The sequence below is a fragment of the Denticeps clupeoides genome, chromosome 9 (assembly GCF_900700375.1).
Source record: "Denticeps clupeoides chromosome 9, fDenClu1.1, whole genome shotgun sequence".
Classification (NCBI taxonomy): domain Eukaryota; kingdom Metazoa; phylum Chordata; class Actinopteri; order Clupeiformes; family Denticipitidae; genus Denticeps; species Denticeps clupeoides.
Genome location: NC_041715.1, coordinates 8,751,938 through 8,779,918, shown reverse-complemented (window position 1 = coordinate 8,779,918; position 27,981 = coordinate 8,751,938). Strand labels below are relative to the sequence as shown.

The following is a 27,981-nucleotide window of genomic DNA, read 5'->3' as shown; positions in this document are numbered from 1 at the left end:
TGACCGTGTGTAAAAACGATAAAGAATCTTTATTAAATTCAATGATAAGAACCTGGCGCATGTATGAAATAGTGAAATACAAAGCTTGAGGGCTTATACACATACTACCTATTATTTCACAATTTTCCATTGTGTCTGATTCTAAACATAAATGAAAGAAGAGAAGGGGGGAAATAAAATCAAGAGAAGGTCCAATATCTCTCTCGCCAGCATATCACAGTGTATCAATTACATCTCTGGTATTAACAGAAAAAGGAAATCAGTACATTAATATGTACTGCAGACACTAAAGGTTTCAATTCAGCAACAAATTACACATCATAATAGAGGGCAACTTTACAAATGGTCACAACCCATCCCAAAAAAAATGACAGTCATTTCCAAACTTTCTTAAACATTTTATAAAAAAATATTCTGACACGAAGCGAGAGGGGGGTGGGGTTGGGGGAAGAGAGAGAGAAGTCAGCACAGCGAATAAATGCAACAAATAAACCAATCAGTGATGCCGGGTGCGAAGGCGGCGCTACTGGCGACGTCTTGGCGATTCGCCGTGGCTCCGCTCGTCCTTTTTCCTCGTCTCCCTGTGCCGCTCGGAGTACCTGTTCTCTTTGTACGACCTCCCCACTCCATTTCTGTAGGTGTCTCTGGAGTCCGCCTCCTTGCGGCTCCTGTCCCGCGACGTTGACCTCTCCCGGCTGCGCCTCGCTGGCTCCTTCTCCCGGCTGCGGCGTCTGTCTTTGTCGCGCCCGGGCGGGGGGGCATTTTTCGCGCCGTCCTTGTCCTCGTGCTCCCTGTGTCCGCGCTTGGGGTCCTCCCTGCGCTGCGGCGGCGAGTCCTCGTCACGAGCCCCCGGGCGCGAGGCTCTGTGGCGGTCCTCGCCGCCGCCGTCTCTGCGGCGGTTCTCCTGCCTCTTACTGGGCCGCTCCTCCAGGGGGGTCCGGGCCCTGGCAGCCTTGCTAGAACTCTTCTCCTTATTCTGTCTCTTCCTCCTGCGCCTGGAGTCGGACTCTACAACAGAAGAGACAGACACGCTTTGAAAGCGATGCCAGGCGGGCGGCTGCCACCCAGTTTCACCATTACTAGAAACTATTCCGGCCTTTTGGGGAATTCGGAAAGGAGGTCAGTCAATGACACTCTTGACACACTGTGTGCGTACGGGGCCCGGAGGGAGGGGACGGAGCTTCGAGTATGATGTGTGCTGATGACAGATTGCGCTGTTGGCCAGAGCTTACAGAACTCCCCCTGTCCTGTTTACTCAGGGTCCAGCAGTCGGCACGGCAAGCAGGCCACCACCGAAGGGACCGGGAGTCTCTGTGTGTCCACGTGCATCTGCGTGCAAGACTGCATTCGTGTGTTCTGTGCACTCAATTTACATTCATCCACACATCTATCCAGGCTTTTATAAAGAATAATCGCACAGGCAGAGCGGAAAAAAAGGCATGCAAATGTTTGCACACAATATTTTCCTGAACATGTATTTCACCGTTTGCATCTAGGTGCAAGTTGTTGGGTATATATATTTTCAAAATTTACTATCTAATGTCCTTAACACTTAGAATTAGAATCTGGATCACACAACTGGAATTTAAACCAAGGCTTGGGGGTCAGTATACACCCACCACTCCCATAACATTAGACTGCAGACAATGGAAGTGAATCTCATTGATTGTCTGGTTAGGGTCGCACATGGCAGTTAACACTTAATCCTTAAAGTGGAACCAGGAAAAAAAAAAAAAAAAGACAAATTCAAGGATTTAAGCGAATGGGTGGACAAGGCTCGTTGATGCGTGATTCAACAAAAGAGCTGTGCTAAAAATTCATGTTGGATCAGACAGAAAAGGTATCAGACACACGGCCCATGCCAATTTGTTTTGTGTGGGTTTTGATGTGTTGACTTGGCCTCCAAATTCTCCAGATCTCAGTCCAATATAGCATCTGTGGCATGGGCTGGAAAAACAAGTCAGATCCACGGAGGGACCACCTCGTAACTTATATGACTTAACGGATCTACTGACAGCTTGGTGCCAGATGGCATCGCATACCATCAGAGATCTAGAGGAGTCCATTCCTAGACGGGTCAGGGCTGTTATGGTGACAAAAGAGTGGAAATGCTCAATATGGCTGAGGGGTATTGATTGATTCAATCAATAAAAAAAAGCGAGTTTACCCAGTGGTCATTACTAAAAGCAATCTAGATGCAGCCTGACAACGATTAATAATCTAGTAATTTAGAAGTCTAATAAACAGATACAGGACAGGTTAGAAGGGGTGTCCTCAAGAGGACCCACTAAAGATTTACATTAATAAGAGTCATAAAATAGGGAGACTCTACCCTTTCATGATTAGGTTGCCAATTGAACAATTCCGTTAAAGAGGCCAAGGGGGATGTGTTGACTCCTGATGTCACCGAGGCCAGGAAGGGGCCGCGACCTCTTCAGACTGCGCTCTCAGCACGATAATTAGGAAGGGCAGGGGAGGCGGGTCGGGCAACAGGAAAAAACAAACACGAAGTGGCTCTCAAGTCATCGAGATACGCTCACAAGAATGCAGATTCGCCAAGTGCCACTTGCCTCCACGACTTATTTAAAAGACCCGTTCATTTCTTCATAATCTTTTGAAGAAACTAACAACGTAAATGTATTATTTAACAGTGTTATTGGTCCAATAGGTCATTAGTTTTACCTGAACTGCTGCTGCTACTACTACTAGTAGACGAAGAGTCCGACTCGCTGGAGGAGTCCGACTCGCTGTCGCTGTCTGAAGAGGACGACGAAGATGAAGAGGAGGAGTCGGAAGACTCCACCTCCTGGTTCTGGGTCATGATCATCTTTGGGGCGTTCTTCAGGTGCTCCCTCAGCTCATCCCTACGGGGTTTGGAGACGGGCAGCTTTTCAAACTGATGCAGACAGGAAGACTGCCACAGATGACAGCCAGGCTTTTCTAAAGAGGAGCTAATGCATCATTAGACGGCTGTACTTACGTAAGACCACCCAGGCCAATAGAGGTGAAGAAGTTGATGGCAAATCTTGTGTTCCGGGGGTTGTCACGTGGAAAGAGCCCCTCAAAGAAAGGCTGCAAGGTCCTAGAAAAAAAATCCAGCAAAAACAGCCCCATACATCACAAAACACACACAACCAATGCAAGTTTCAAGAATAATGACTATGAATGAATTGCAAAATGTGCAATTTGCTTGTTCATTGTATTTGTCAATCAATCGATCGATTGACAGCCGAATTAAAACAAATGATCTGAAGGCATACGTACATATCCTTTAGCCTCTCGTTTAACTTCGGCAGACCCATGTAGGCACAAAGCTCTTGGAAGAGAATCTTGACAAAGATGCGACTAGAAGATGTTGTCGTCTCCTCGCTCATTTTGATACACTCGAGTACCTGCGAAAAACAGACACACACACACACACACACACACACACACACACACACTGTTCAGCGCGACCAACAAAGAGCTGCCACCGTGAAGCGAAATCAATATTAATTAAAGCCAAATTGATGGGATGCTTTCTGTAATGTAATTAGAAAGGCGGATGCATTACTTTATCGGTGAGGTCCTAGTGAGTGAGATGTTTAGGATACATACACTCCACGGGACAGAGTCTGTGTAAAGGAGGTGTGCGAACAGTCTGGCCACATTGCGTAGCTTGTTGGTTTCCAGTCGATGGATCGTTTCATACTGCTCTTGGAAAATGGCTTCAAAACTCTCCATGTACTCTTTCTTGAGCAAGCAGAAACGCTGAGGGGAAAAAAAGAAAAAAAAATGTCCATCAAGCAGATGTCCAAATGTCACCTTTAAAATGCGCTGAGCGTTCAGTCAGCAATAACTCACCCCGGCGAGGAGGCCGAAAAACTTCTCGTAGGTCCTCTGCTGAGCACAGCAATCGAGGATCATGTTGCAGAGCTCCTTCTGTAGGACGGAAAGACAGACACAGGCATAAGTAAAGGGACCGACAGTCTGGCAGCACAGAACTGTAGGGCCCATCTGCGGGTGGCAGTCCCCTCATCTACATTACGACCCCCCATCAGCCCATCCATTACACAAAACGAGATTTGCAGCGACTGACTCCATTTTTCTGGGCCCGGCTGGCACAGCGTGTGGTCAATCATCAAATTAAAGCTCTGGACGGCGCACAGGCCTGGCAAAGAACCGGCTCTGGTGATGGAAACCAAAAATTTGCTGGATTGAATGAAATTAGGTGGAAAAAATGAAAACAAAAGTACAACACTGGCAGAGACAGGAGGGAGGGAAAATCCTTGCTGTCAAAAGAGCGACTGTGGCATTGTTCTAGAAAAGGAAGGGAGGGACGCCTTTACTATGATGGCGTGGCCAAAAAAAGGTGCCGCATCATCTTCAGACCCTCGGAGCCTCAGAGATCCAGAAACGGGAAGAAAGGTGAACTCGAACTCCTTGGTATTGCAGCCGCCACAGGAAAGTCAAAACCGATCGATGGCTTAAATGATCACAGGACCGGGTCGTTTCCACCACCGTCACCACTGCACCATGTTCAAGTGATGAGTGGGGACTGTCACAGCGGGTCCAGGCACGCCCGGTTTGTCTCTCGACGGAAGGAGACATCCGCGGGGAACTGTCGCAGTCATTAGAAGCATCGCAATACGGAGACTCAACACCTCGAAAGTCCTTTTGAAAGACAACAGACGCTAGACAAAAGCTCATTCTTAATTTTCGGGTCTGGACATCGGAGACTGGACTCATTAGACGTGCTAACAAGAGAGGCTTTGCCCGGCTCTCGAAAACAACTACGGATTCAGTGATTAACTCTGCTAACGCCTCAAACCGTCGCCATAGGGGTAAGGGAGAACGTCTGACCACACACAATAGTCTGTCCTGGTGGGATCAGGGCAGACAAATCTCTTAAGGCGGAGGGTCAGGAGCCCAACCGTCTGCCCCTCCCACCCATTTCCTCCCCCTCCCCCCACTACAACTCAGCTGGACACAGGCCAGGGAAAGGCTGGGGATTTAAGTGCTCGTCAGCCACGATCAGACAGCCTTCCTTGGTTTCCGCTCTGGTAAACATGGCCTTTTTTTTTTTTAAGAAACCTGCTCTATTTATGCTGGTGCTGAACTGGGAACCGGTCCGCATTTACACTAGACGGCAGCTCAGCATGATAATACGTCACAGGTCACACCCGCTTTACCGAAATCCCAGCACCGAATCCATTACACCGTAATAGAAATCTTTCAAACCTCCACCGCTGCCACTTTTACACAGACAGATCCTTTTGTCCCCGTTGTCTTTCTTCCATTTCTGTGGTTCTTCCCTTATTTCTTCATACATAATCCACTTGTGCACTTTCCTGACTTTCTGTGAACGTCCATATAGCTAGAAGTGCTTTAAATTCTTCAGCGTTCCGTTACCGGACTTTTGTCTCTCCTCCATTTTCTCTTCTAAAACTTCCGATTACTCCGCCCACCCCTCGTGATATCACAGATTCTTGCTATGATACCAGCAAAGTTTAGGGGCCGGTTCAGTGGAAAAAGCGCTGCACTTGTGCCAAAACTGGGAACAGTCATGGGAACCAGAACAGCAGAAAAGGGGTATACGGGCCCTGTGGGTCACAGGCCCAAGGGCGGCCCAACGCAAGGACAGAGTGACCCGAGTTGGAGATGACAGCATCCGTCGCCGAGGAGAGGAACTTGTGATTTTTATCAAGCGAGACAGAGGGAAATAAATAAATAACTAAAATCCCCTGATGTGACACGTGTAGTGGTGAATTCGCAGGCAGAACATTTCCTGAGACTGCTCACCATCTGCTCTGCAAAAAAAATGCAATCCCATTACCCTCTATTAAAGCAGTGGGAGGCGGAGTACAGAAGGAGGGAACATTCGTTCCTTCGCTGCCGTTCCAGAATGGTCTGTCTCGTTTGGTTTCGAGCAGGGCTGGGGTACGACGCTTTTGAATCATTTTTATTAAAATCCCCAAAAACTCGGGAGCCACTTCAAGAGATCGTTCAAGAAAACGGCGGGGTGAAATTGAAAATCGAATGAGGAATTAGTGAACAGTGGGAGCAAAGTGTAATACCTTCCAACATGGCTTAATGCAATCTCTTGCAGGTGGTCTGCTCAAATGAAGTGATTGTAGCAGGCTCATAAAGTAAGGCAGAATTTCTATACTAAATATTTCATTTTTGACCTCGCCGCCAGTGCGTCCGGGACAGCGCCGAAATGGACGGGACTAGCTGTTCTTGCTGAATGCCAGGAGTGATGCGTCTCTACGGCGCGATGAGTCACTGCTGCACCGAGAGTGGCTCGAGTCACTAAACCAGCAGCCGGCACAGTCCAATTCAGCAGCAGGAGCATGACTGCCTCCATCCAAGTTGAGTGACCAATGCCTCTTTTTTTTTTAAAATATATATATATTTTTTAAATGCTTCAATGGTACAGGAAAAACGCCACCGGGGAGTGATGTCCCCTGGTGGATTTACGCTATGGTCATCTGCTACGAAGGCAGAAACTCAATCAATAATTGTGTGGCTCCAGCAGAAAGCCTAGTCACAGGGAAAAAAGCTACCTCCATTAACCCCCATCAAGTGAAGAAATGGCTTTCTGACATACAGAATAAATATTGCATGGCATCTAATTTCTCCCAAATCGTGCACACGGTAAGGAACACAGCAAGGAATAAGGAGTTTTTTTTTGTTTTTTTTTTGCTGAGGAGCTCTATTTAAAAGACTATGCTGGAGTCTGACCAAATATATAAAATATAAATATATAAAGAAAACCAAAATGATCAATAAAATATAAAGAATTTTTTTTTTATGCATTTTGTTGGCATAGCTATTTACACAAAGCATCCTAGCCAGCTAACATTAGTCTAGCCTGTCTTGTTATACCACAAAATACCTCAAGAGGCTTCAAGTGGTCTAACCTAGTCAATCATGTTGAAGGTGCTACCTCCCCATTATTAACAGGGAATCAATGAGTGGCCCAATCAATGAATGAATCTCCTGGTCACCAAAGTCAGACATATGCAGAGAACAATCAAATATTGATGTGGTCAAGAACAATGGTTCTATATCACAATACAGACCATACTGTGATACGTAAGTTGACAATAGTCATATATGCTTGACTAAAGAAATAGCATTAAAAAAAATATATATTTTTTTAAAAAACAAATTTCATATTAAAGTGTATCACACTTGCCAGTGGATATCATTTTATCTACGCTTTATCCTATCCATAAATGTATGTGCCGTAGTAGATTTTACAGATGCACAACACAATTCATTAATTTGATAATGTCCAAAAATAAATTAAGAAATAAAATAAACACCCATTGATTATTAAGAATTAGACTGAAAAATAAACGGTCAGTGATTTAACATTTATTTCCAAAACATGCAAGAAAAAACGACTGGTTGTCTGTATCTGGGAATCACTAGCACGCATGCATTCGCATCAATGCGGTCTTAAGTAGATGAGGCTTAAGGGCTGCGGAGAGCAGATGTGCAGGGAATAACGCAGGGAGTCGCAGCTGTAAACGTCGCATGGTTCATTTCTGGCGCCGACTCCTTTATTGCTGACAAGACCAATAATCGGGCCGTCGGTTCCACTGCCAGAAAGTAGCGGCCACACGCCAATGGCCACTGCCTTCACCGATTCTCATTTACACCTCATCGACTTGTTCAGATAGCTATTTCGCAGGGCCACCCCAGGCAGAAATGTGGGCTGGAGCAGGAAAGACCGAAAAGACGCAATGGTTTCAACAGGGACTGGCGGATTGCAATAGTTTGTCATTAATGCGTCATTAGTCACACCACCAGACGAAGTAAAATGGTGTGAAAATGTGTCGAGTTCTGGAGACATGCTACAGATGGGACCCATAACAACTAACAGAGCAGAGAAAATATTGCAGTGACAATGTTCAGCAGTTCAGAACATTTTGACTTATTTTACATATGAATCCACCATGTGGTCAACGGTGTGAAAACTCCCATGGAAGCAGATTGAATAATAGGGGTGTAACGTACCACCCTCCATGCAGGGGTGGGGCACATCTACTCTAATGACGCGGAGCCCGTGGAGGACCTGGAATCGGTCCACCAGCCTGAGCGCCGTTTCTGGCATCTGACATTCTGCATCGCTGACTTCCACAATAAACCGGCGTTCTGCCGAGAGATCCTCGAATCAGAGGCTCGGCTCGCTGGAAAACGTTTCTGCCTCAAGGTTTGCCTGACGTCGTGACCTACCTACCAGCCTCACCAGCCTATCCATCATGGCAACATACAGGCCACTGCTCTTAACTTAAATGCACCGAATGCACACATTTGGACCCGTTCGTCTCAACTCAAAACCCAGAATAGAAATATGCTCTTTTCTCAAGGAATCCAGGCAAATAAAATTATTAAAAAGGCTGGCTAATAAAGATGGAGGCAAGAAATGTTTCAATGCTATGACATTTAAGATATAAATAAAACATATCTGTACACAAACCAGAAAGCCTTTATTACGAAGAGCTACTCGACTGACAGCAAAGGGATCGGCGGACCACGGGAAATTCTTTAAGGCCTTGTGCAGAAATCCGTGGATTCACACAAAAGCGGCCGTTTGTGTGAAGCAGCCAGGTTATACAACAGCCAGCCCTATGGGCACGAAGCACTGTGCATCACTCCTGAACAGCTGCCTGGCTCCTTTCTCCAACAGGAAGTAGAAAGAGATGCAGGAGACTGCCTCATGCTTGCCTCGCTCCTCTTACAGATTTGGTTTTTATCCATGTAGTGAGGAGGAAACCATTCAGATTTATAGACATAGAAAAAAACAAATAAATAAAAAATTCCAAACGTTTGATATTTAGAAATTTTAATCCCCCCCCCATATTAAAAAACCAGCTTTAAACACCCATCAGTGATAGCATGAGGGGGCAGCTGCAGAAAACTCATCACGCAGCCTGTTAAAGGTCAACCACACTCATTAATTCAGGCCTATATTACTGTATGTTATTAATACACTGACTTTCTCGTTGGAAAATGTATGCAGTTACATTACTCTGGCCGAATAAGATCCGACGTGGCTGGCCCTACCGAGCGTTTTCAGAGCGCTGTTATTACAGTTATCGCTGGTCCTTTAGGGACAGAGAGGCTTTTAATCAGTTAAAGCTCAGAGTGGGGAACCACCCAGTGTCTTAATGAACATTCTTTCCAACCGTCATCTGTGCAAAAAGGAAATTAGGATGACAAATGCTTCCCGAGAGACTGAAGGCTTCAAGGACCTCTAAAACCAAAAACAAATATTTTGAAGAAAAAAAAAAAAAAAAATTCTAAGACGCCAAAGCTTCTGGAACAATACAAACAGTGCAATTTGAGAAGAAAACAAAAATGCAAACATACTGTCTGGCTGTCAGGGAAGTCCATCTTGATCAACTTGTGGGCACACTCTTCAAAGTCCAAACTGTAAAAGGTAAGTTAAAAATAAATAAATAAATAAATAAAATCTGAGCCTCAATATGAATTGGATGCAAATATATTTTGCTCTTGCATCACTTGTCACTAATAAACAGGTACGGTACATGCAGTAGTGGCATAAAACATGTAAAACATGTAATAGGATATATAGCAGAACATATACTACAGGTCACTGAAAAGCATCCACAGCATAACAAATTGTTTATATTTGTTAAATAATAAAAGCATTCACAATGTTAGACTTTTCATTATATTGATGTCAGTTTATACAATAAAGGGAAGATTTAGCATTTGTACTGTGATTCAGAGATATATATTGTGACATTGTTAGACCATATCATGCAGCCCTATTGGGTATTATAATTAAATACTCATTTCCAGCGAAAACGTAGACTTGATAGAACATAGGGTTTACAGCTAATTTAATCCAACCCTCATGGGTGAATTCAATCATGTAACAATTTAATCAAGGCTAATAATGATTAAAAATTAAATCAATACAATGGAAAAACGCAACATTTCACAATTATTGATTTGCTTTATTTTCATGCTATTAATAGTCCCATATGGCACCTTCAGAATATAGTACTGATCCTCAAGATAGAAAGCAGAGAAATGGCAATAATCAAACCAGGCTAGCAAGGCCAAAATGATGCTGACTGAATGCTGGTCAGGGACGTGTGACCCCAGTCCAACACAGACCACTGAGGTAGCGCGGCAAAATTTTTGCCAGTGTGATACCAAGACTCCCCTCAGAAACCTCGCATCTGATCCAGACATTTCTGCCAGCATTCAGCATCCCTGCGTCAAGACACTGCAACCGGCGAAAAAAAAAAAAAGAGGGGCCGCCGCGGCAGTCACCCGGCACGTTTTCAACTTTCTCCTCCCTCCCAGTCAGCAGACAATGATGCAACACTGAACACCGTGCTATCAAGTCACATGCTGACATCAGTATGCAACATCTCAAAAATGGCCTCAGCCACAAATAACAGTGTAAAAAATTTCCTGCTGAAATCTGACCAAGCACAATATCACTTTTGGCAACAAACGGGCCAGAGGCTTTCCAATTTAATAAAATGCACACTAAGCCAACGGAGAAAAGGTGGCTGGCCCTGAAAAGATGAGCCAGCACTTGGGCAGGGCGGGTACAGTGATTTTCACAACCTTGTGAAAAATTTGCTGCTAGGTATGAGGACAGGATGGGAATGGAAGCACAGTGATTAGTGTGTGTGTGTGTGTGTGTGTGTGTGTGTGTATGTTGCCTTGGGGTGTCGGAATAAAGTCCGGTGAACTTTAAGGTAATGAGCTATGATATGGTATTTATGAGCCAGAAGACCCAGGGTTCAACCCCCACCTCCTACCATTGCATCCCTGAGCAAGACTCCCTGGATAACGGCGTCTGATAAATGCCATAAACGTAAAAGTAAAATTTAGAAGTGTTCCGATTTTCAGAAGAGTTCGCTTTTTGCCCAGATAATTTGACCGATGCTCTCACCAGTAAGTAATCAGGCAGTCCAGTAAGGGTTCTAAACACTAGTCATTTATTCTGTCATGTGTGAAATTAAAATGTCAATTTTTTGTTTTATTTTCATGTACTTTACTGAGCTCGCAGTACATTGATGGCACGAGATGTACAAGGTAACATTTAAATCTCTGATGACACCACGTTATATTTATGTTTCAATGATTGTTTCGGAATTGGTTTCTCTTTTCTTTTCTGTGGCTGTCAGGGTAAGTGATGCAGAGCCGGCAAGTCTTCCTGGACTCAGCCAGAAGTGAGATTAATTGTGCGATTGGAGGAAGACCGTTTCCTAAAGGACCTCATTTTCCAGGGTAGATTTGGAAGTGGTACCCTGGATCTGCCCCCAGCTCAGGGGGTTGATCTGCTCCTCTGCTTTTCGCTGGGGTGTTATGCTTCTCTCAAGGCGTTTCGTTAGCAGGAGGCCGACCCAGATATCAGTCAGATACATGTTTTTTCCAGTTCGATCCGATCTATTACTGCACATACCCATATCTGTTCCAATTAGGGGTGTTGATATTAATTGTACAATCGATGCATCACAATGCAGACATGGACTATATTGCATCGATTACGTCATAATGACTGTGCTTGGTGATTTTCTGTCTGCGGTATAAAATTTCTGGTTAAAAAGTAGTGCCGGTAGTGACTGTGGGGCCTGATCTGCGGGAGGAGGAAAAGCTGATGTTCCTCTGAGTGTGCAGATTTCTACAACACAACATTATCATTTTACCATTTTTACCGAGTTTAGAAAAACGGTGAGCCCCGTTTGGTCTGAAAGCAGCTTCAGATTTGCTTCAATACGCAGAAAAACGGTCTGTGTTCAGTCCGAACTCACCTGACACCATGGACGTCTGAACCAGGTGCTTTTCTGCCATTCGTGGCGTCGGGGGAGTGCGGACTGAACACAGACCGTTTTTTTTTTTTTTTTTTTTTTTTTTTTTTTTTTTGTTCATTGTAGCAAATCACAGCTTCCACACAGGTTTACGACACCTTAAATCATGTATTAAAAAGCTTCATGTGACCATGTAGAAAACTTATCTTATGCATTATGATGTATTGATTTCCGTAATCGAATTGAATCGTGAGACCAGTGAAGGTTCACACCTACAGTTCCGGTACAAGTGAACGTTTCTGTTTTAGAGAAAGACCCTCCCAGTATATTCAATATCTCTGTATTCACAGATTATTCTTCTGTGTGCGCGCTGCTCTTGCATGTTGCTCGGCACACCATTTCAAATTGCTCTTCAGACACACATTCCACACAAAACCGTGGGTTTCAGAACGCAGTGCAGCGATTGCCGCATTAAAACTAAAACCGGCTTTGCATTTGTGTCATATTTCTGACTTAAAAACAGATCAGAAAGTGTATCGGCCCTGTCTGTCAGATACCCGATATGTAAATGACGTCATATATATATATATTGATCCTGATATACGATCATGCCCATCCCTAAACACAACTGTAGACCATTTAAACCATGAGTATCCTACTTTACAGTAAGCAGGAAGGACCTTAAAACCACAGAAAGATCCGTTTACACACGGGATTAATGAAAAATACATACATCCTCAAGGTAGCCTGAATAAATCTGCAGCTTTCCGCGGGCTTTTATCTCAGCTGCGTTCTCAGAGAGGTGGATGCTTTTTGCATCAGTAACACGTGACTGCGCAGCGCCCCGGAGGTCATGTGTTTTTTTCAGGGTGACACATTTATTCAGTGCCTTGACCTGAGGTACAAGAGTGAAGCTGCAGTGCAATACAGATGAAGTGAAGATGTAAAATGGTAATAAAAATAACTATATTTAAAACAAATAAATAAATAAATCTGAACATCTGATGCGTTGCAAAGTCATGGCCTGGCACTGAAACTCAGATATTTATGATTTGGTCAACATAAAAGCAAAATTTCGCCCTCAGCTATCCTCAAGTCTAACCACTCAGTTTAAATCTGCTGTGCCAAATTTCAATTAAATTCTTCCTGTGTGTGTTTCTTCCTCAAATATTACTTCAAAGGGGCTTAAAATAAAAAATGAAACTCTCCCAGGATTTGTCTACAAACAGTTATTCCTATTTACAGCTAAAAAGCTGGATTCCTGTGGTGCATTTCAGGTTAGAAAAGTGATTTCTTGATTAGTTTAAAATGATTAGCAGGAACTCACCTTGACTGGATGGCAAGATAGATGGTGCGGCGAAACGAAACCAGATTCACTTCAGTCTTGTCAAAAATGGTGACTTTTTCTTGATCTGAAAAGGGAAATTTTAAGTAAAGACTACAAATAAAGAAATAAATATATAAACTAAACAAGATGCCACGAGCCTCTTCGGTATCGGAAGTCTGTCATACAATACGTCCCCCCTTTCCAGGGGTCAAGAACATTTCCTTTCCAGGAGATATTTTTAGTCTAATGCTGTACAAGGCATCATCCCAACTGAAGCAATTAGCAGCATCACAGGGATGTCACTGAACACAGGATGTCACAATGACAACTGGCTCACCAGAAAAATCACAGACCTGTCCATTTGACAACACTGCTTTTTTTTTGTAGTTTTGTAATGGATGGAAAAAAAAAAAAAAAAAAAAAAGTGCAGCTGAATGGATGTGAAAGTTTATGTACGAGTTTCATTATCACAGAAGATTCACACATTCAATGAATTCTTCAAAACTTTTTTTTACTATAAAAGCAGTCAGTTACATTGCAATGTCACAATGGTGACTGACCAACGTCCAAACATGACAGTTGGGTGCATAGCTACAAAATCTCACTATAATAGGATCAGACTGAGCAACATCGAGTGCCAGTAACTGAGTAGTATAGGAAATCACAAGATTTGTTCATTTGTTTTGTGACCACGTTAATGGGCCAACTGTGATTTGATATGTATGGTTTATGCTCTCTCTGTATATAATGATCAAATAGATATATGATATTAGCTCTAGCTATCTATATGTATGTATGTATGTGTGTGTGTGTGTGTGTGTGTGTATTTCTCTTCCTCACTCTGTGCTCCTCTTCATTTAAATGTGTTAGAGGCTCAAATGTTTTTTGTTCAACTAGTAGGGGTTTGTATTGGCAAGGCTCTCACGATATGGGTATATATGGGTCACGATACGATCATGTTCACTTTCATATCACAATACCGCACACAAGATGCTGTGTAAAATCTGGTGGATCACATTACATTAATAATTCAGCCAAAACAAACATGAATTTAACGTTATTGTCTTTGCATTTTACCCCCACTGAACTAGTTGTCACAAGAAAACGTTACAATAAAATGTATTTGACTGAAAATAGGATATTAAAGTGCCCAGTCAGTTATCTAAAGTTGGTGTGATGAAATAAAAAAAAAACATATCAGATTAAAGAACATAATGCAGTCAGTGTGTTAATAAACTCAACTCAAATACTATTTGCATGAGTCCACTATACCCCCAGGTAATAAAACACGGGTACAAAATGGGTGATCAATTTTTGTTGAGGCAAGTTCAGCAACTTTTGGTTTTCACACAGTACATAGCTGGCTGTAGTGATGAGTTTGAAAAATCTGCTTATTCTTCTAAACCTTCCCAGCAATCGGGTGACTGGCAGTAGCTTTAGTGCACGCTGTGAAGCTAAATTCAATGTGTGAATGTAAAATGTGGCATATCGGCAAGCTGCGCTGCAATGGTCATGTTTGACGCATTGTCTGTGACCGCAGCAGTGTCCTCGCTTTTGCCAGTTCTCATTAATGTGGTGCAATGTGATCGTAACATAAGATTCAGTGGTGCACAAAGCCAAGCAATTGCATGTAATTGCCACCCTTTCTGTAGAGAAGAGTTTCATTTATCTTATTTTTACAGCTTTCATTACCTCCTTGTACATCCTGTTCCAAGGTTGGGTCTAGGTCACATAGCGTGGCTCAACATACAGTACAGACCAAAATTTTGGACACACCTTCTCATTTAGCATGTTTTCTTTATTTTCATGACCATTTGCATTGGTAGATTCACACTGAAGGCATCAAAACTATGAACACATGTGGAGTTATGCACTTAACAAAAAAGATGAAATAACTGAAAACATTTTTTATATTCTAGTTTCTTTGCTCTGGTTACTGCTTTGCACACTCTTGGCATTCTCTCGATGAGCTTCAAGAGGTCGTCACCTGAAATGGTTCTCCAACAGTCTTGAAGGAGTTCCCAGAGGTGTTTAGCACTTTGCCTTCACTCTGCGGTCCAGCTCACCCCAAACCATCTAGATTGGGTTCAGGTCCGGTGACTGTGGAGGCCAGGTCTCCACTTTTTGTTAAGTACATAACTCCACGTGTATTCATTCATAGTTTTGATGCCTTCAGTGAGAATCTACCAACGTAAATGGTCATGAAAAAGAGTGGAGGTTGTAGTCACATGCTGACTCACCTCTGCTGACCTCACTAAATAAAATGCTCAACTGCACCACCCGGTGGAATAAACTTGTATACCAAATATCAATATTTGGCCTCCCTGTACCAATACAAAATCCCCAAATAAGATCTTACGATATTATGCTGTAGCAATTTTTTCTAACACCACTATCAATTCGAAGGTCAGACTCAGTAGCCACATTGACTTAGAAAGTTATATCTGCAGTAATATATAAAATCATTAACATGTTAGGAACTTCACCTCATTCGCAAAGAGAAGGGGGATTAAGGTGCAAAATGCCTGAGTATTGCTTATATTTGAGTATTGCTTTAATGCTGCAGAGCATCTTGGACAATATTTTAAAAATATTTTCTGTCGTTACACTATTAAATGGTATTTTAATTGGCATAATTACAAGAAAATCATTCATTATGATTACATAAACCCAAGTTATGACGTTGCTCATACCATCTTCAGCTTCCTCCTCCTCCCTCTCTTCTTCATCGTCTTCACCACTGCCGTCACCATCCTCACCGGAATCACTGCTGCCCTCGTCCAAAATCTCTGCAGGTGATGAAAGAAAGAGCTTTCACTCAATGGTAACGTCCCACTCCAATAAATGTCTCCAAATCAAACATTAAAGCAACTATTCTGATCAGGCGTACCATGTCGAATGTCAAACTTACAACATTTAATATCAAAGACAGCTAATTACAGTTACACAGTAGCTAGGCTAAAAAGGTCTCAAAATGTTTTAGCCCTGGCAAGTAAATACATCTGTTTAAATCCAGAATTGATCCCTTCTTTGATTGTAACATGGGAGCACGTTGTAAATCAGTCTGGATAAGGGCGTCTGCCAAATGCCTTAAATGTGGTGTAAATGTTTACCCCTTTTAATGGTCTTGTACTTCTCTTCGTTTTCTAAGAAATCAGGATCCATCTTGAAGACATCTGTTAAAAAGAAAAAAGCAGCACTGCTGTTTTAATGGAAACCACCCATTTCAGAGTAATTAAGTCACTATAAACAAGATGTAATCAGAGGCACTTAGCCATAAAGAACTTCACCGTGTATGAGGCATTATGCATAAAAAAAGCATTTAACAGCCTGAAGCCATGCTTGTATGGATTTTCAATTACAGCTATTTGTCCCAAAACCCACGATTTAATGAATATTAAGATAAACACAAAAAAAACCCCCAAAAAAACATGCTCAGAGAAACCAAATGTCAGGTTTGAAAAATTTAAATGGTCAAACATTGCAGAGCGATGAAATTTCTGCACGTGAAAATGGAAACAAATAGGCCATTCGATAAGCTGCAGGATATTATATTCACTGATGTGACAGAAAAGCAGACCACAAACTTGTAAATTACACTACAGCCTGGTAAAATTCCTCAAAATAAAAAGTTCAGAGTGCCCAATGTATCAGGACACTTACTCAGCACATCCTCTTGGTTGTAGTCGTCCTCGAGCGGGAGCAGGTGAGTGAACTGGTCCTCCTCTTCCACCAGGTCGAGACCCTCAGGAATAATAGGGTGGTCTTTGAAGCCATCTTTTCTTATGGCAAACATCACCTCAATCATGTACTGCACACGTTTGTCAATCTCGGACTCGTGCAAGATGTTGCGCAGCCGCTCGAAAATGGCTGCAACAGGAGAATGGAAACCAAATTCAATAAATGATCAAGTGAATCTTAGCGCAGTAAAGGATGTGTGTGGACATGGCTTACCATTGATGCCTCTAGGAGACACTTCTGTAAGCTTCAGGCCGCACTCCTTCAGGAAGCTGATGGTCACTTCCACGCTGTCATCAGTGGGTCTCTCCAGCAGAAGGGTCAACATCTCAAGACACAGCACCTCATGAGCCTGAGAACAGAGAACAAATGCAAAATACCCAGAATGAACTGGAGTTCATGCTGCTATTTGTCTTTGTATGACAACTAAGTCCAGTGATTGGTACTGGGTGCTAATTCAAGATTTAGGAGCCTAGTGGGTAACACACTCTCCTATGAACCAGAAGACCCAGGTCCAAATCCCACTTACTACCATTGTGTCCCTGAGCAAGATACTTAACCCTAAGTTGTCCCTGTTACCACTTATTGTAATTGCCTGTGGATAATGGCGTCTGATGAATGCTGTAAATGTAGTGTAAGATGGTCCTAGTAATAAAACATATCCTTCATTAAAAATGAAAATATTTTAATGAAATTATCCTGAGGAGATGAGGCTTGCGTGTGCAGTTTCCACATTACAGGTCAGAAGTCTGACAATGCGCTTCATATCCAGTGAGTGGATTTCAGGGGCGTCTCTGCGTTGAGCAGATCTGCCACCATGGCTGGGTGCTGCTTGAGATAACGCTCACTCGCATAAAGACACCATGTCTCTTGTTACATCTGAACCAACAACTGGATGTAACTCTGTCTGACGTTCAACAAGTGACATCAAATACCTTGATTATGTCCTACACTGCTTAAACAAGCCAATCAAACTGCAATTTGCGCTGAATAATTACATAATATTTTCTCAAATAATTACAGAGTTCATATCAAATGGGTTCACTGTAAAATTGTAATTCATTTAAAATATAAACCTTCCAATTTAACCTTGATAAAGCCCTTTAAGATTAAATATTGACATGGTGTGTATTGTTATTAAACTCTCACTGACATCAATATATTGAGCGCAGCCCCAGGAGCTGCACACGAAAGATGACTTACCACGTTCTGATTGATGAGATGTGCCACAAACTTTGAAGAGGTCAGACACTGTTGCTAAAAAACGAGAGCAGAGACGCGAATGTAAGAATCACATGATCTTGTGGGCAGGTTGAGTCATATTGACATCTCACACTCGTCCTGACGGCTCGCTGTCTCCGCGACCAAATACTCTGCGCACTCTGCAGGCCACGTAAGGTATAAAACTGCTGCCATGTCACACTACAGCAAACCTTTCATTACAAAGCACTCATTAAAAACGTAACAAGGCCAGAGACCAATGAAACCTTCATGAGCGACAATAGCGTTTCACTGCCTCTGCTCACCTTGTCATTCCTTCTGTATCCTTTCCTAAAATTAAGGATGAGCCTCTTCAATATTAGTTCCCCTATCTGCGGAAACTTGGAGTTAATGATGGCCACCAGAGCAGAATAGACGTGGGTGAAGATTGGCGATGAGCTCTGGGCCTGTAAAACAGACCTGGCCAGGAGACCCCTGCAGGAGAATGGAAACACACACACACACACACACACACACACACACACACACACACACACACACACACAAAAATGAGTCATACTCACAGCTGATTGGATAAAAACACATAAATGATGCACGCGACCAAGGGCCTCACCTGCCCCGCACAATGTTCTCCTGCAGCAGCTCCTGGATGATGTTGGCGATGTTGGACACGTTGACCTTGTTGATGAGACCGTTGATTGATTTCTTTAAAGCCTCCCAGCTCATCCTCTGAAAAGCGAGACTGGGGCAAAAGAATAATAATAAGATAGAAAAAACATTTAGTGCACATTTCACCCAGAAACGAGTAGATCCACTATAAGATATTTGTAAAAGCAATCCAACCGAACATACATACGACCTAATATACACATCATCCTGACTCAGACCACTCAGGCTAAAAGTGCATTAGTTATTCGCAGTAAAATCGAGTTTTGCCCCCGCATCTTGTTTTATTTCGCTATAATTGACACTGGTTATGTGGTCTTAAAAAGGGTCTTTCCTCGTTTCTTTTTATACTTCTCCCGCTCGCTCCCACCCCCAACTCCCCAAAGAATCACCATTCCTCTTATCTTTCTTCATTGCCCTTCACTGCTCTTGATATCTAAGCAAAGAAATCTCTGTCTAATTATCACCATCTACTCCAATCTCCCAGTTGCCCCCAAGTGCAAGATGCCCTTGCAAACCTTGGAGGCGCTGACTGCGCACACCTTGAGCTATAGATATCCCCCCTCCGCCCTGAGGGACAGTCGGATGAACTTTCCGAACGATGAGCTTCTGCCCTTGTGAAATCTCTTGCCGATTGGAAACCTAAAGCTAAACGTGCCGGTCAGGTCTCTCTGGGTCCAGCACATAAAACGGCTGCCCACCATTTTTCTGCAGGCCCATGATATGCCCATTACTACTTCATAAAAGCCGTAAATTTCTCTGGAAGGAACCATCTCAACAGTGGCAGTTCTGCAGCATTAACGCGTGCAAACCCAGTTTCCTGTGTTATTTAACTCCTGTTATTTAAATCCTGTAATTCTGAACAGACGGCACAGAACAGGAGTTATTTTGATGGGTCATAAAACCGGCTGTGAGGGTGTAATTACAGTGCATTCATATTCCTGGAGGGGTGAAGTGGAGAGGACTACTGTAATGACACTATTATCACTGGAAAGCAGGTGGAACTTTTTGGATTGTGCAAATGGTTCCAGAGTTACGGTGTTAAAAAAAGGGGGGAAAGGGTTAAATTAATAGAGTAAACGATTTAATGAAAAAGGACATGGCATCATGTTCCAACCGGGAATCGTGGATTTCTACACTGTTCCTTCAATCAGGGACACTGTGCCAGACGTTACCTGCTCTTGTCTGTGATCTGCGCCTGCATCATACGCAGTTTGGCTGGGGGGATGTAGGCCCCTCCAGTCCGGGTCAAGATGGGGTCCAGCTCCTCTTTCTTCTTTTTCACCTGGGGCTCTGCTCTGTCGTTCTGGGCGGGGGAGAGTGAGCGATCCCTCTTCCTGTAATCTGAATCTCTGTCTCGGCTGGAGTGGCGCCCTCTGTCTCGCTCCCTGCTGTACCTCCTGTCGTAGCGACGCCCCCTGTCATAGTCGCGGTCCCTGGACCTGAGACAGAAAAGACTTTTCATCAAAAGGATCAAAGGATACAATGCATTAAACGCGCCGATCGTAACATATCCCATGAGTCTCTCTGATTTGAAGCAGGACTCACCTGCGGGTCCTTTCATAATAACTACGAGGTGAACGGGATCTGGAACGTGACCTGGACCGTGAGTGGGATCGCGAACGTGACCTGGACCGTGACCTGGACCGTGACCGGGAACGTGAAGGACTCCTGTGTTGATTTTTACCCTCAGCATCAGACCCCCTCTAAAAACACACACACACACACACACACACACACAGTCTTAAAACAAGACTCGTTTCCTATGTGGAAAATGTAATAATAACCGGGCTAATGTGTACACCATGAGGCTTTGTCCACACTGACACGTGTAAAACTCTGTCACCTCCACCATGCAGCCACTAGGTCAATAATCAATGAAAATCAATGAAATCAAATATTTGACTCTTTGCCTGCTAGTTTATGTACGAGTGTGAAGCCATTACAGTCAAATTTGTGTAACGGTGTTCTGTGCATGCGTGCAGTCCTTGTGGCGCTCACCCGGATGTGCGCCACGCTGCTCTTCATCCTGCGCGCTGTGCTGTCATCGTCACTGTCGTCGTCACCGCTCTCGGAGCCGCTGGACTGTGGGCTGTCACGGCCACCTCGAGAGGCCGCCCCGTCGCTGCGCTCTCTGGGGCTCTCGGCTCCATCCTGACACGTCTCCGCGGGGCCGTGGCTGGTTGGCTTCTCTGAAACGGCTATTAGAGAACACAGCCCACTGAACAAGGGACGACTGGCATAGATTTACACTTTCAAAGAGGGAGGGGGAGACAAAAGAAGAAAGAAAAGAACTCGAATTTGACATTTTGTATATATTGCACATGTTTGATTCATAAGCTATGCCTGGATGACATGGTTTCTGGGTAATAACGGCCCATAGAGGAACAATTCACTGAGTGCTCTCTCAGGCTGTTGGTTGAAAATTCCCTGAGGTGAGAGAATGTGTTAATTTTATTCATTGCATCCATACATTTAAATTATAAGTGTGAGTTATTAATATTTAAAATCTAGATGACTGTTGACAGCTTGCACTTTACATGAAAAGTAGTACGCAACACAGATTCTCTGGAAAATTAACCCAAAATGCTTAAAACATTTGTAACATTTGCACTTTTACTTGTCCTAGTATTTAAGACGGGCACTCAGATAATGTGGAACCTCATTTAACTTCAATGTATTTAAAAAAACTGAAGGTTTTGCAGACATTGGAAACACTTACCACCTCATTATTAAAAATGCTATTTTTTTTTTACTAATTTCAAGAAAATTCAATAAAATAATTATCATAACCCAATCATTCAAAGTTCAGTTAAAATATGTCATAAATGTTAATAGTGAATCAGGCTAAATTAAAATATTCATACAATGCACCACATTTTAACACTTAGTACAGGTTATCAAATGTTGAACTTAACAGCACTCGTGTTGATTTTAGACCGTGCACCACCACCATCTTGGTTATTTTAATTGCATATATTTTAGAGTTTTGACACCAGTTATGCATTGAAATATGTGGTGCAATAGTTTTGTGAAGAGAATTGTTTTGTGGAAGTTCGTTTTAACAAGTGAGACTAGTCTTCAAACGGTCCCGAGCATCACATAGAGAACAGTCCATGAAGTCTAGAACATTATTAGCAAAGACCATGGTTACATTAATATGAGATAATTCTGGAACAAAAAATGGTTAACTCCAGATATCGGTTCGGTCCTTTTTTTCCCCCTAGAAATGCTAAGAAACCTACATCTTTGTGAGGTGTCCCCTTTCCCTCCCGTACCCAGCCATGTCCAACAATCTCAGCTAAAGAGGATTTTCTACGGCCACCTGAGCCATGAGGTCACACTTGAGTGTGCCTTTGGCAGCAAAGACCAGTCACGTTTGTGGACCCAACCACAATCACCTCCCACAGACCACAAAGCAGAATAGAACAGAAGCTGCTACTTAAATGGGCTTGAGCAGAAATAAGTGCCATGCAACACCGTAAATTGTAAAGCTTGTAGGGGTTTAAATCAACTTTGATACAGTCGGTAGCCGCGCTGATAATATGCAGAGTCGGTATTTTTTTGTTACACCCATGCCTGGAATCTGATGTTAGACATGATAAGTAGCATGCGTGCTTGGTTTTTTTCTAGGGAATGGGCAATTTACTGCATATGGCTTCCATTATAATGGCACTTTTATGAGATGGAGTTTTCATTTCGGTCCTGCGGAAACTACGCCGGCGTCTCGGTCAGGGCTAATAGTAAAAAAACCCAAAAAACAGGTAGTTTAGGGTGTGCGCGCAATATATCAGGTTCACACAGCAGGCAGGTGAAGTCTGCTCTACTGAAGAGGTGAGGATTCTGGGGTTACAAATCAATTACCAAGAGAGGGAACGGAAAAGGCAACGTGCTGATTTAGAAATGCCCGTTAATCATTGGGAGCATAAGGGATGGCACCCCCCTGCTCTGCTTCAAACCACACTTGCCTCGAGGAGAAGGAGAGCACTCCTTTGCATTTAGAGAAAAGAAGAAAGTCGCATTTCATTTCAGGCCGTCAACAAAGGCAGCGCAGCTGAGAGAGCTGCAAATTTGTATTCCATGCGGAACTATATGAAATGACAATAAAAATAATAGAGCTAATTCAATAGGCTATTCAATCCCAGAACCAAAAGTTTTCTCATAAACATAGCATGGACCATAAACGGTGGCAACTTGGCAGGGGGACGCCATCCAGCTCGATGGCAATTTGTTAGATGCCTGTGGGTGCGTGTCGCAGATCTCCGATTCGCAACAGCTCAGCAGTATGGACGACTGAAAGCATTTAGCAGGACAACAGACCCCGGGCTGATGCTGCGCTCGTCTGGAAATGCAGGAACCTCACGGAACCCAGATCCCACACATGCACCAACATCAGCAACGACCATACTGACGTTCTGGTCGGTTACACGGAAGCCACGAGATGGGGATAATTCATGCATGCCAACAATTAAGCAATTCGGTGCAAATGACAAATGTTTACACAAATTCCATATGAAAATATTTATATGTATAATATAAAGAATAAGTCACCACCCGTACCACAGAAGGTTAAGAGAGCAGCTGTCTGAAGAAGCTGCTCACCCGTCTGATGTGCATCTATATGGTTAACATTTCTAAAAATGTGTGGTTGTATTAACAAAGCCTTCTATCTCTTGAATCCCAAATCTACACTTACAAGAGGAGATTATGAATAATGTAGCAGTGAAGAAAGCTGGTGAATTGTCAACAGGCCATTAGTATTGATTTTTAAGTGAACTGGCATAATAATAGCCACTTTCACATTTTATGAGCTGGCAATAATTGCAAGGCTGGACAGATTCCAACAATGGCCGACCCCGCTCACCTCGTCTGAAGTGGCATCAGGGCCATCATTTGTAATCACTGCGCTCCTATTACTGTCTCCTATATCACACGGGCCTTTCCTGCACTGGCTTCAGCTGCAATCTTCACATTGCAAAACATGAACCAAGGAAAACGAGCAGTCATATAAAGCCTGTCATCTAGGGATCAAACATGTCAATAGTTAACACTGACAAAGAAGGTATCACCTACACTATGAAAATCCACTAAATCAGATAACGGCAGAGTTTATTCAATCACGTGAAGAAACTCTGGATCAGAGCATCAGATAAATGCCATACGAATAAGCAAACACAGGATGAAGCATTAAACACTGGTTGCTGCAAAAGACGCCTACATGAGGAAAATAAAAACTGGCCTCATCATAACTCCAGCTGCACGCTTGAACCGCATCTAAAAATACAACGTGCAGCGCGTACCTGGAAGGCTCGTACCACTTATCATTTTCAAGTCGTGGAGGGGGCCGGGAGATGAGCATGATGGTCAGAACACGAGCAAACTCACCTGCTCCGCCCTCCTTCTCGTCTCCATCACTCGCTCCATCCTCCGGCGGGCTCCTTCGGGGTTCGTCCATTAATGCAGGAGCGGAGCTCTGGAGGAGCGAAAGCGTGGAGAGAGAGGGAGAAAGAGAGAGAGGGAGAGAGAGAGAGAGAGAGTTTTTTTATTCTCGCAGCATCTGGGGTGCCTGCAAGCATTGGTCACAACAAGGACAACTGCATCCAGGTATATAAATAGTCCTGAGGACATCTTTCAGAGCACAAGGCACATTTAATATAAAAAAAAAAAAAAAGTGATTTGAATCAACCAAACTATAAAGTTGAGGGCCAAACCATGAGCAGCGCATGTGGTGGAACTGACAGAAGTAGAAAGGTTTATGTAAAAGATTATGTAAAAAAAAAAAAGCCTTAGGTCAAGCAAACTACACAGAAAATAATAATAATGAACCATAACTAAAGGCAACCCAGCCGTATGTGTACAGGAGAGAGGGGGGTGAAAAACAACCCCAGAACAGAACGCGGCGGCACCAAACAGCTTGAAGACGTGAGCCTCAGCTGTCTCAATCCTCACCAGAGCTCCGGTTCCACAGCTGCTGCATGATTCGGTTTCAATCAAAATTCTATTTGCTGTATCAGCCGACCGGGCAGGAAGCAGCGAGACGTTCGCCGCCCGCGTGTGTGTTTGAAACGCGAGCCTCGCCGGGGACGCATTCGTCCCAGGTGTGGAAGGATCTGGCTTGCCGGGTGTTTCTGATACAGCCCCTGGCTTGCTTGCCTCTGCAGAAATTAATTGCTCGGGTGGATGTGGTGGTGGGGGTCACGGCTAGCAGCCTGGTGGGTAAAACACTCGCCTATAAACCAGATGACCACAAAGTCCCAGGTTCAAACCCTGAGCAAGACACTGAGTGTCCCAAGGGGGACTGTCCCAGTCACTACTGATTGTAAGAATCTCTGGATAAGGGGTCTGACAAATGACATAAACCTAGAGGATGTATCAAGAAACGACCGGACAGTAAGCAGCGCTACTCTGAATTCAACGTGTACGGAGGAAATTACGTTTCTCTGTACAATCAAATTCTTCCTTATCTACCCACATACAAATGCAGAGTTGACCATAAAAAGTTAAAAAAAAAAAAAAAAAAGGACTGGTGAGGACTACAGTGTTGAGCAGCTACATAAATATTAACAGTGACGGGGAAATAACAGTACAACAGTACGATGCCTGACGGAGGTGGGAATGAGAAGCTCTATAAAAGGAATCTGAGTGTTTTAAGGCGCTAACTTGGATAGATCGGCGGGGTGTTACAAATCTTCACCCACGCCAGGCGGTGCATCGTATCAACAGGTGCCATCTTACAGCACGAATAAAACCACGATGTTATTAAACTTATCAAAACTTGTTTAATTTTATCCACAGAACACAGCCTGACCAAAGGAGCCGATGATGACGAACCGAACCACAAGCGTTTCAAACAACTAAGTTAAGGAACGGGCGAGTAAGACTTGCACTAGTATATAAACAGAATCGGATTAAACGCAGCCCTCTTTGTTGGAGGAGTCCGATCGAAAAAAACCCGAATGAACAAATTCTGTCATCTTTGAAACACTGGCATACAACCATGAGCTTTATCAACCCAATTACACGCCACGCGTCAAAATCAAACCCATAAACGCGGCTTGTACCAATCAAATGTCCCAAATGAACCAGCTGGCGGTTGATCCGGCAACAGGTACAATATTTGTTTCAACAACAGGCGTGGTGCGTGCGTGGGACGTTAGCCAACTAGCTAGCTCTTTTGTGCCTTCGTACAAGGCCCATGTGGCTTAGCAAACAACAAAATGCGAAATATCCCTTATCTGCGCATTGAGACCAATTGATTTCTTTCGATCAATTGGACGAATTCGCGTGCGGGGATAAAGGGCGACACTTCTTACCCCGTCATTAGCAGTGGCGGGACTCAGACGCGCTACGAGTTCAGATTCGTTCGATTCAGCCGCCATCTTCCACAGCTCGTCTTCCGCAAGTGGTGTTACGGCGAGCCGTGAGGACCAAGCCTTTTTCCCAATCGCGTTTTTCAGTCACCACCAAGAAACGAGGCTTGTCTCTGTCTTTGACGTGTCTATTGGTTTGAAACTCTGAATTAATATCATGGTATGAATTTTTGGAAAGGTGAAATTGCAAATTCATAGAACCAATTGCACTCACCTTCATTTGAAGCCTGCAATTTTGAACAACACAGACATGATATTATATAAAAAAGATTCACAAAACAAGTATTTGAATAATGTGGGAAAATCTGTCCAATTTTCCAATGTCAGAAAAGGAGGAAAACATAATTGAGTCAATAGCAGAAAACACTTTACATTCCTTAACCTATCAGTTAAGGAAGCAGCCCCGTAATCAGAAGGTTGCCGTTTAGAATCCATATCCGCCAAGAAGCCACTGAGCATAGCGCTGTCCCCACACACTGCTCCCCGGGCACCTATCATTGCTGCCTACTGGGTGATGGTTAAATGCAGAAGACACATTTTGTCATGTGCACCGTGTGCTGTGCTGTGTATCACAATGACAATCACTTCAATTTCATGTTCAGTATGCCACATTTCATGCATGCCATGAAAAAGAATCTGTGGCGATATTAAAAGCTGATAAGCTTCAAATTCGAATTAAGTCATAGCTGTGTATTCAGCATGAAAACACAATGGCAGTAAGTCACTCTACCCTGGAAGGGGGTCCCCTCCCAAGGTTCCACCCTTTTATTTCTCCATGAGTTTTTCCTTTTTTGTAGGAATCTAGGGTAAAAGTATGGGGGGGGGGTTAACTATAAAAGAAAAAAGCTAAAACAGAAATGATAAGATTATGACAAATAAATATGATAAAAAATGAATTATATGATTAAAAAATGAACAAACAGAGAGGACATGAATCAAACATGAAATGGCGGGATATAAAAAAGAGATTAAAAGAGATAAGATAGTCAGGATGAAAATAATAAAATAATCTAGGAACATTCTGGAACATTTAAAACCCAAAAAGAAACTGATAAATGATTGAAATCTTAAATAATCAAAATTTACATGCGTTAATAAAACTAAAAAGCTCAATTAAAAGCTTCAGTTCTCGTATTAAAATATTCCCTGATGCTGAAGACTGGTGAAAAATTCCTAGGTACTAGTAATGTACTTTCGTCCCGATGTTTACCCTGTGAAGGATCAGCTCCATGTCCAGCATGACAGTGGCAGAGATTAGCTGGAGCGTCCCATAACCTTGACCTTGAATTAGTGGCCTTACATTGTTAATAAAGTGAGAGGGGAGAAGCGATTAACAGTTCATTTACTCCCCTCAGCACTCTGGACGTGTTCTTCGCCCACCTCCGCCCCAAGTCACTAATTAGAAATTTGCCGCACACCTCTGTCCTTGTCAATGCAGTGCCCTCCCAAAACCTGTCTCTCGCCGCGGTCTCGGGCGAGGTAAACCCCCGCTTTGACCTCGACGGAGAGGAGACACGCCGTTTTAATTCAATTAGGCCCGTTGCAGGCAATGTCACACGGGGCGCCTATCTTTATACTTTACACTGTGCATTCGTAATGAGGATGCTGTCAGGCCCGAGCAAGTTGCCGAGGCAGTGGACCTCTGTCCTCGCCGTAAACAAAGTGGCGAGGGAAGGGGCAAGGGGACGTAAACAGAGCCAGGATCCTTTTTCTTTTCTTCACAAGGACGTTCAGAAACAGCAATCGGCGTTCCTCTCAGAAACTAATATCCTTCTGAGGACGACACCATCTACAGGAGCCTTAACTCGAGTTGTTCATATTTTATCGTGCAATTTCACCGCACAGCACTGGTTCAAAGATTTGTTTA

At 43.4% G+C, this 27,981-nt stretch overlaps 1 protein-coding gene across 2 annotated transcripts; it reads right to left on the bottom strand.

Annotated features, from left to right (window-relative positions):
- Positions 1-4: 4 nt before the first annotated feature.
- cwc22 (CWC22 spliceosome associated protein homolog) lies at positions 5-26,286 on the bottom strand. Of its 2 annotated transcripts, XM_028991894.1 has the most exons (21): positions 26,058-26,286; positions 24,130-24,217; positions 20,746-20,945; positions 20,293-20,450; positions 19,920-20,186; positions 18,692-18,820; positions 18,384-18,552; positions 18,061-18,114; positions 17,074-17,209; positions 16,783-16,989; positions 16,233-16,295; positions 15,813-15,908; positions 13,120-13,204; positions 9,364-9,424; positions 3,844-3,921; positions 3,598-3,750; positions 3,265-3,392; positions 2,981-3,082; positions 2,683-2,864; positions 900-1,008; positions 5-829 (listed from the first exon to the last, which is right to left on the bottom strand). In XM_028991894.1, the coding sequence occupies exons 1-21, from the start codon at positions 26,121-26,123 to the stop codon at positions 463-465; spliced, it is 2,898 nt and encodes a 965-aa protein (XP_028847727.1). In that variant the 5' UTR covers positions 26,124-26,286; the 3' UTR covers positions 5-462. The 2 variants fall into 2 exon arrangements, with proteins under 2 accessions (XP_028847727.1, XP_028847726.1); XM_028991893.1 differs by having other exon boundaries at positions 5-1,008; positions 26,058-26,280.
- Positions 26,287-27,981: the final 1,695 nt, after the last annotated feature.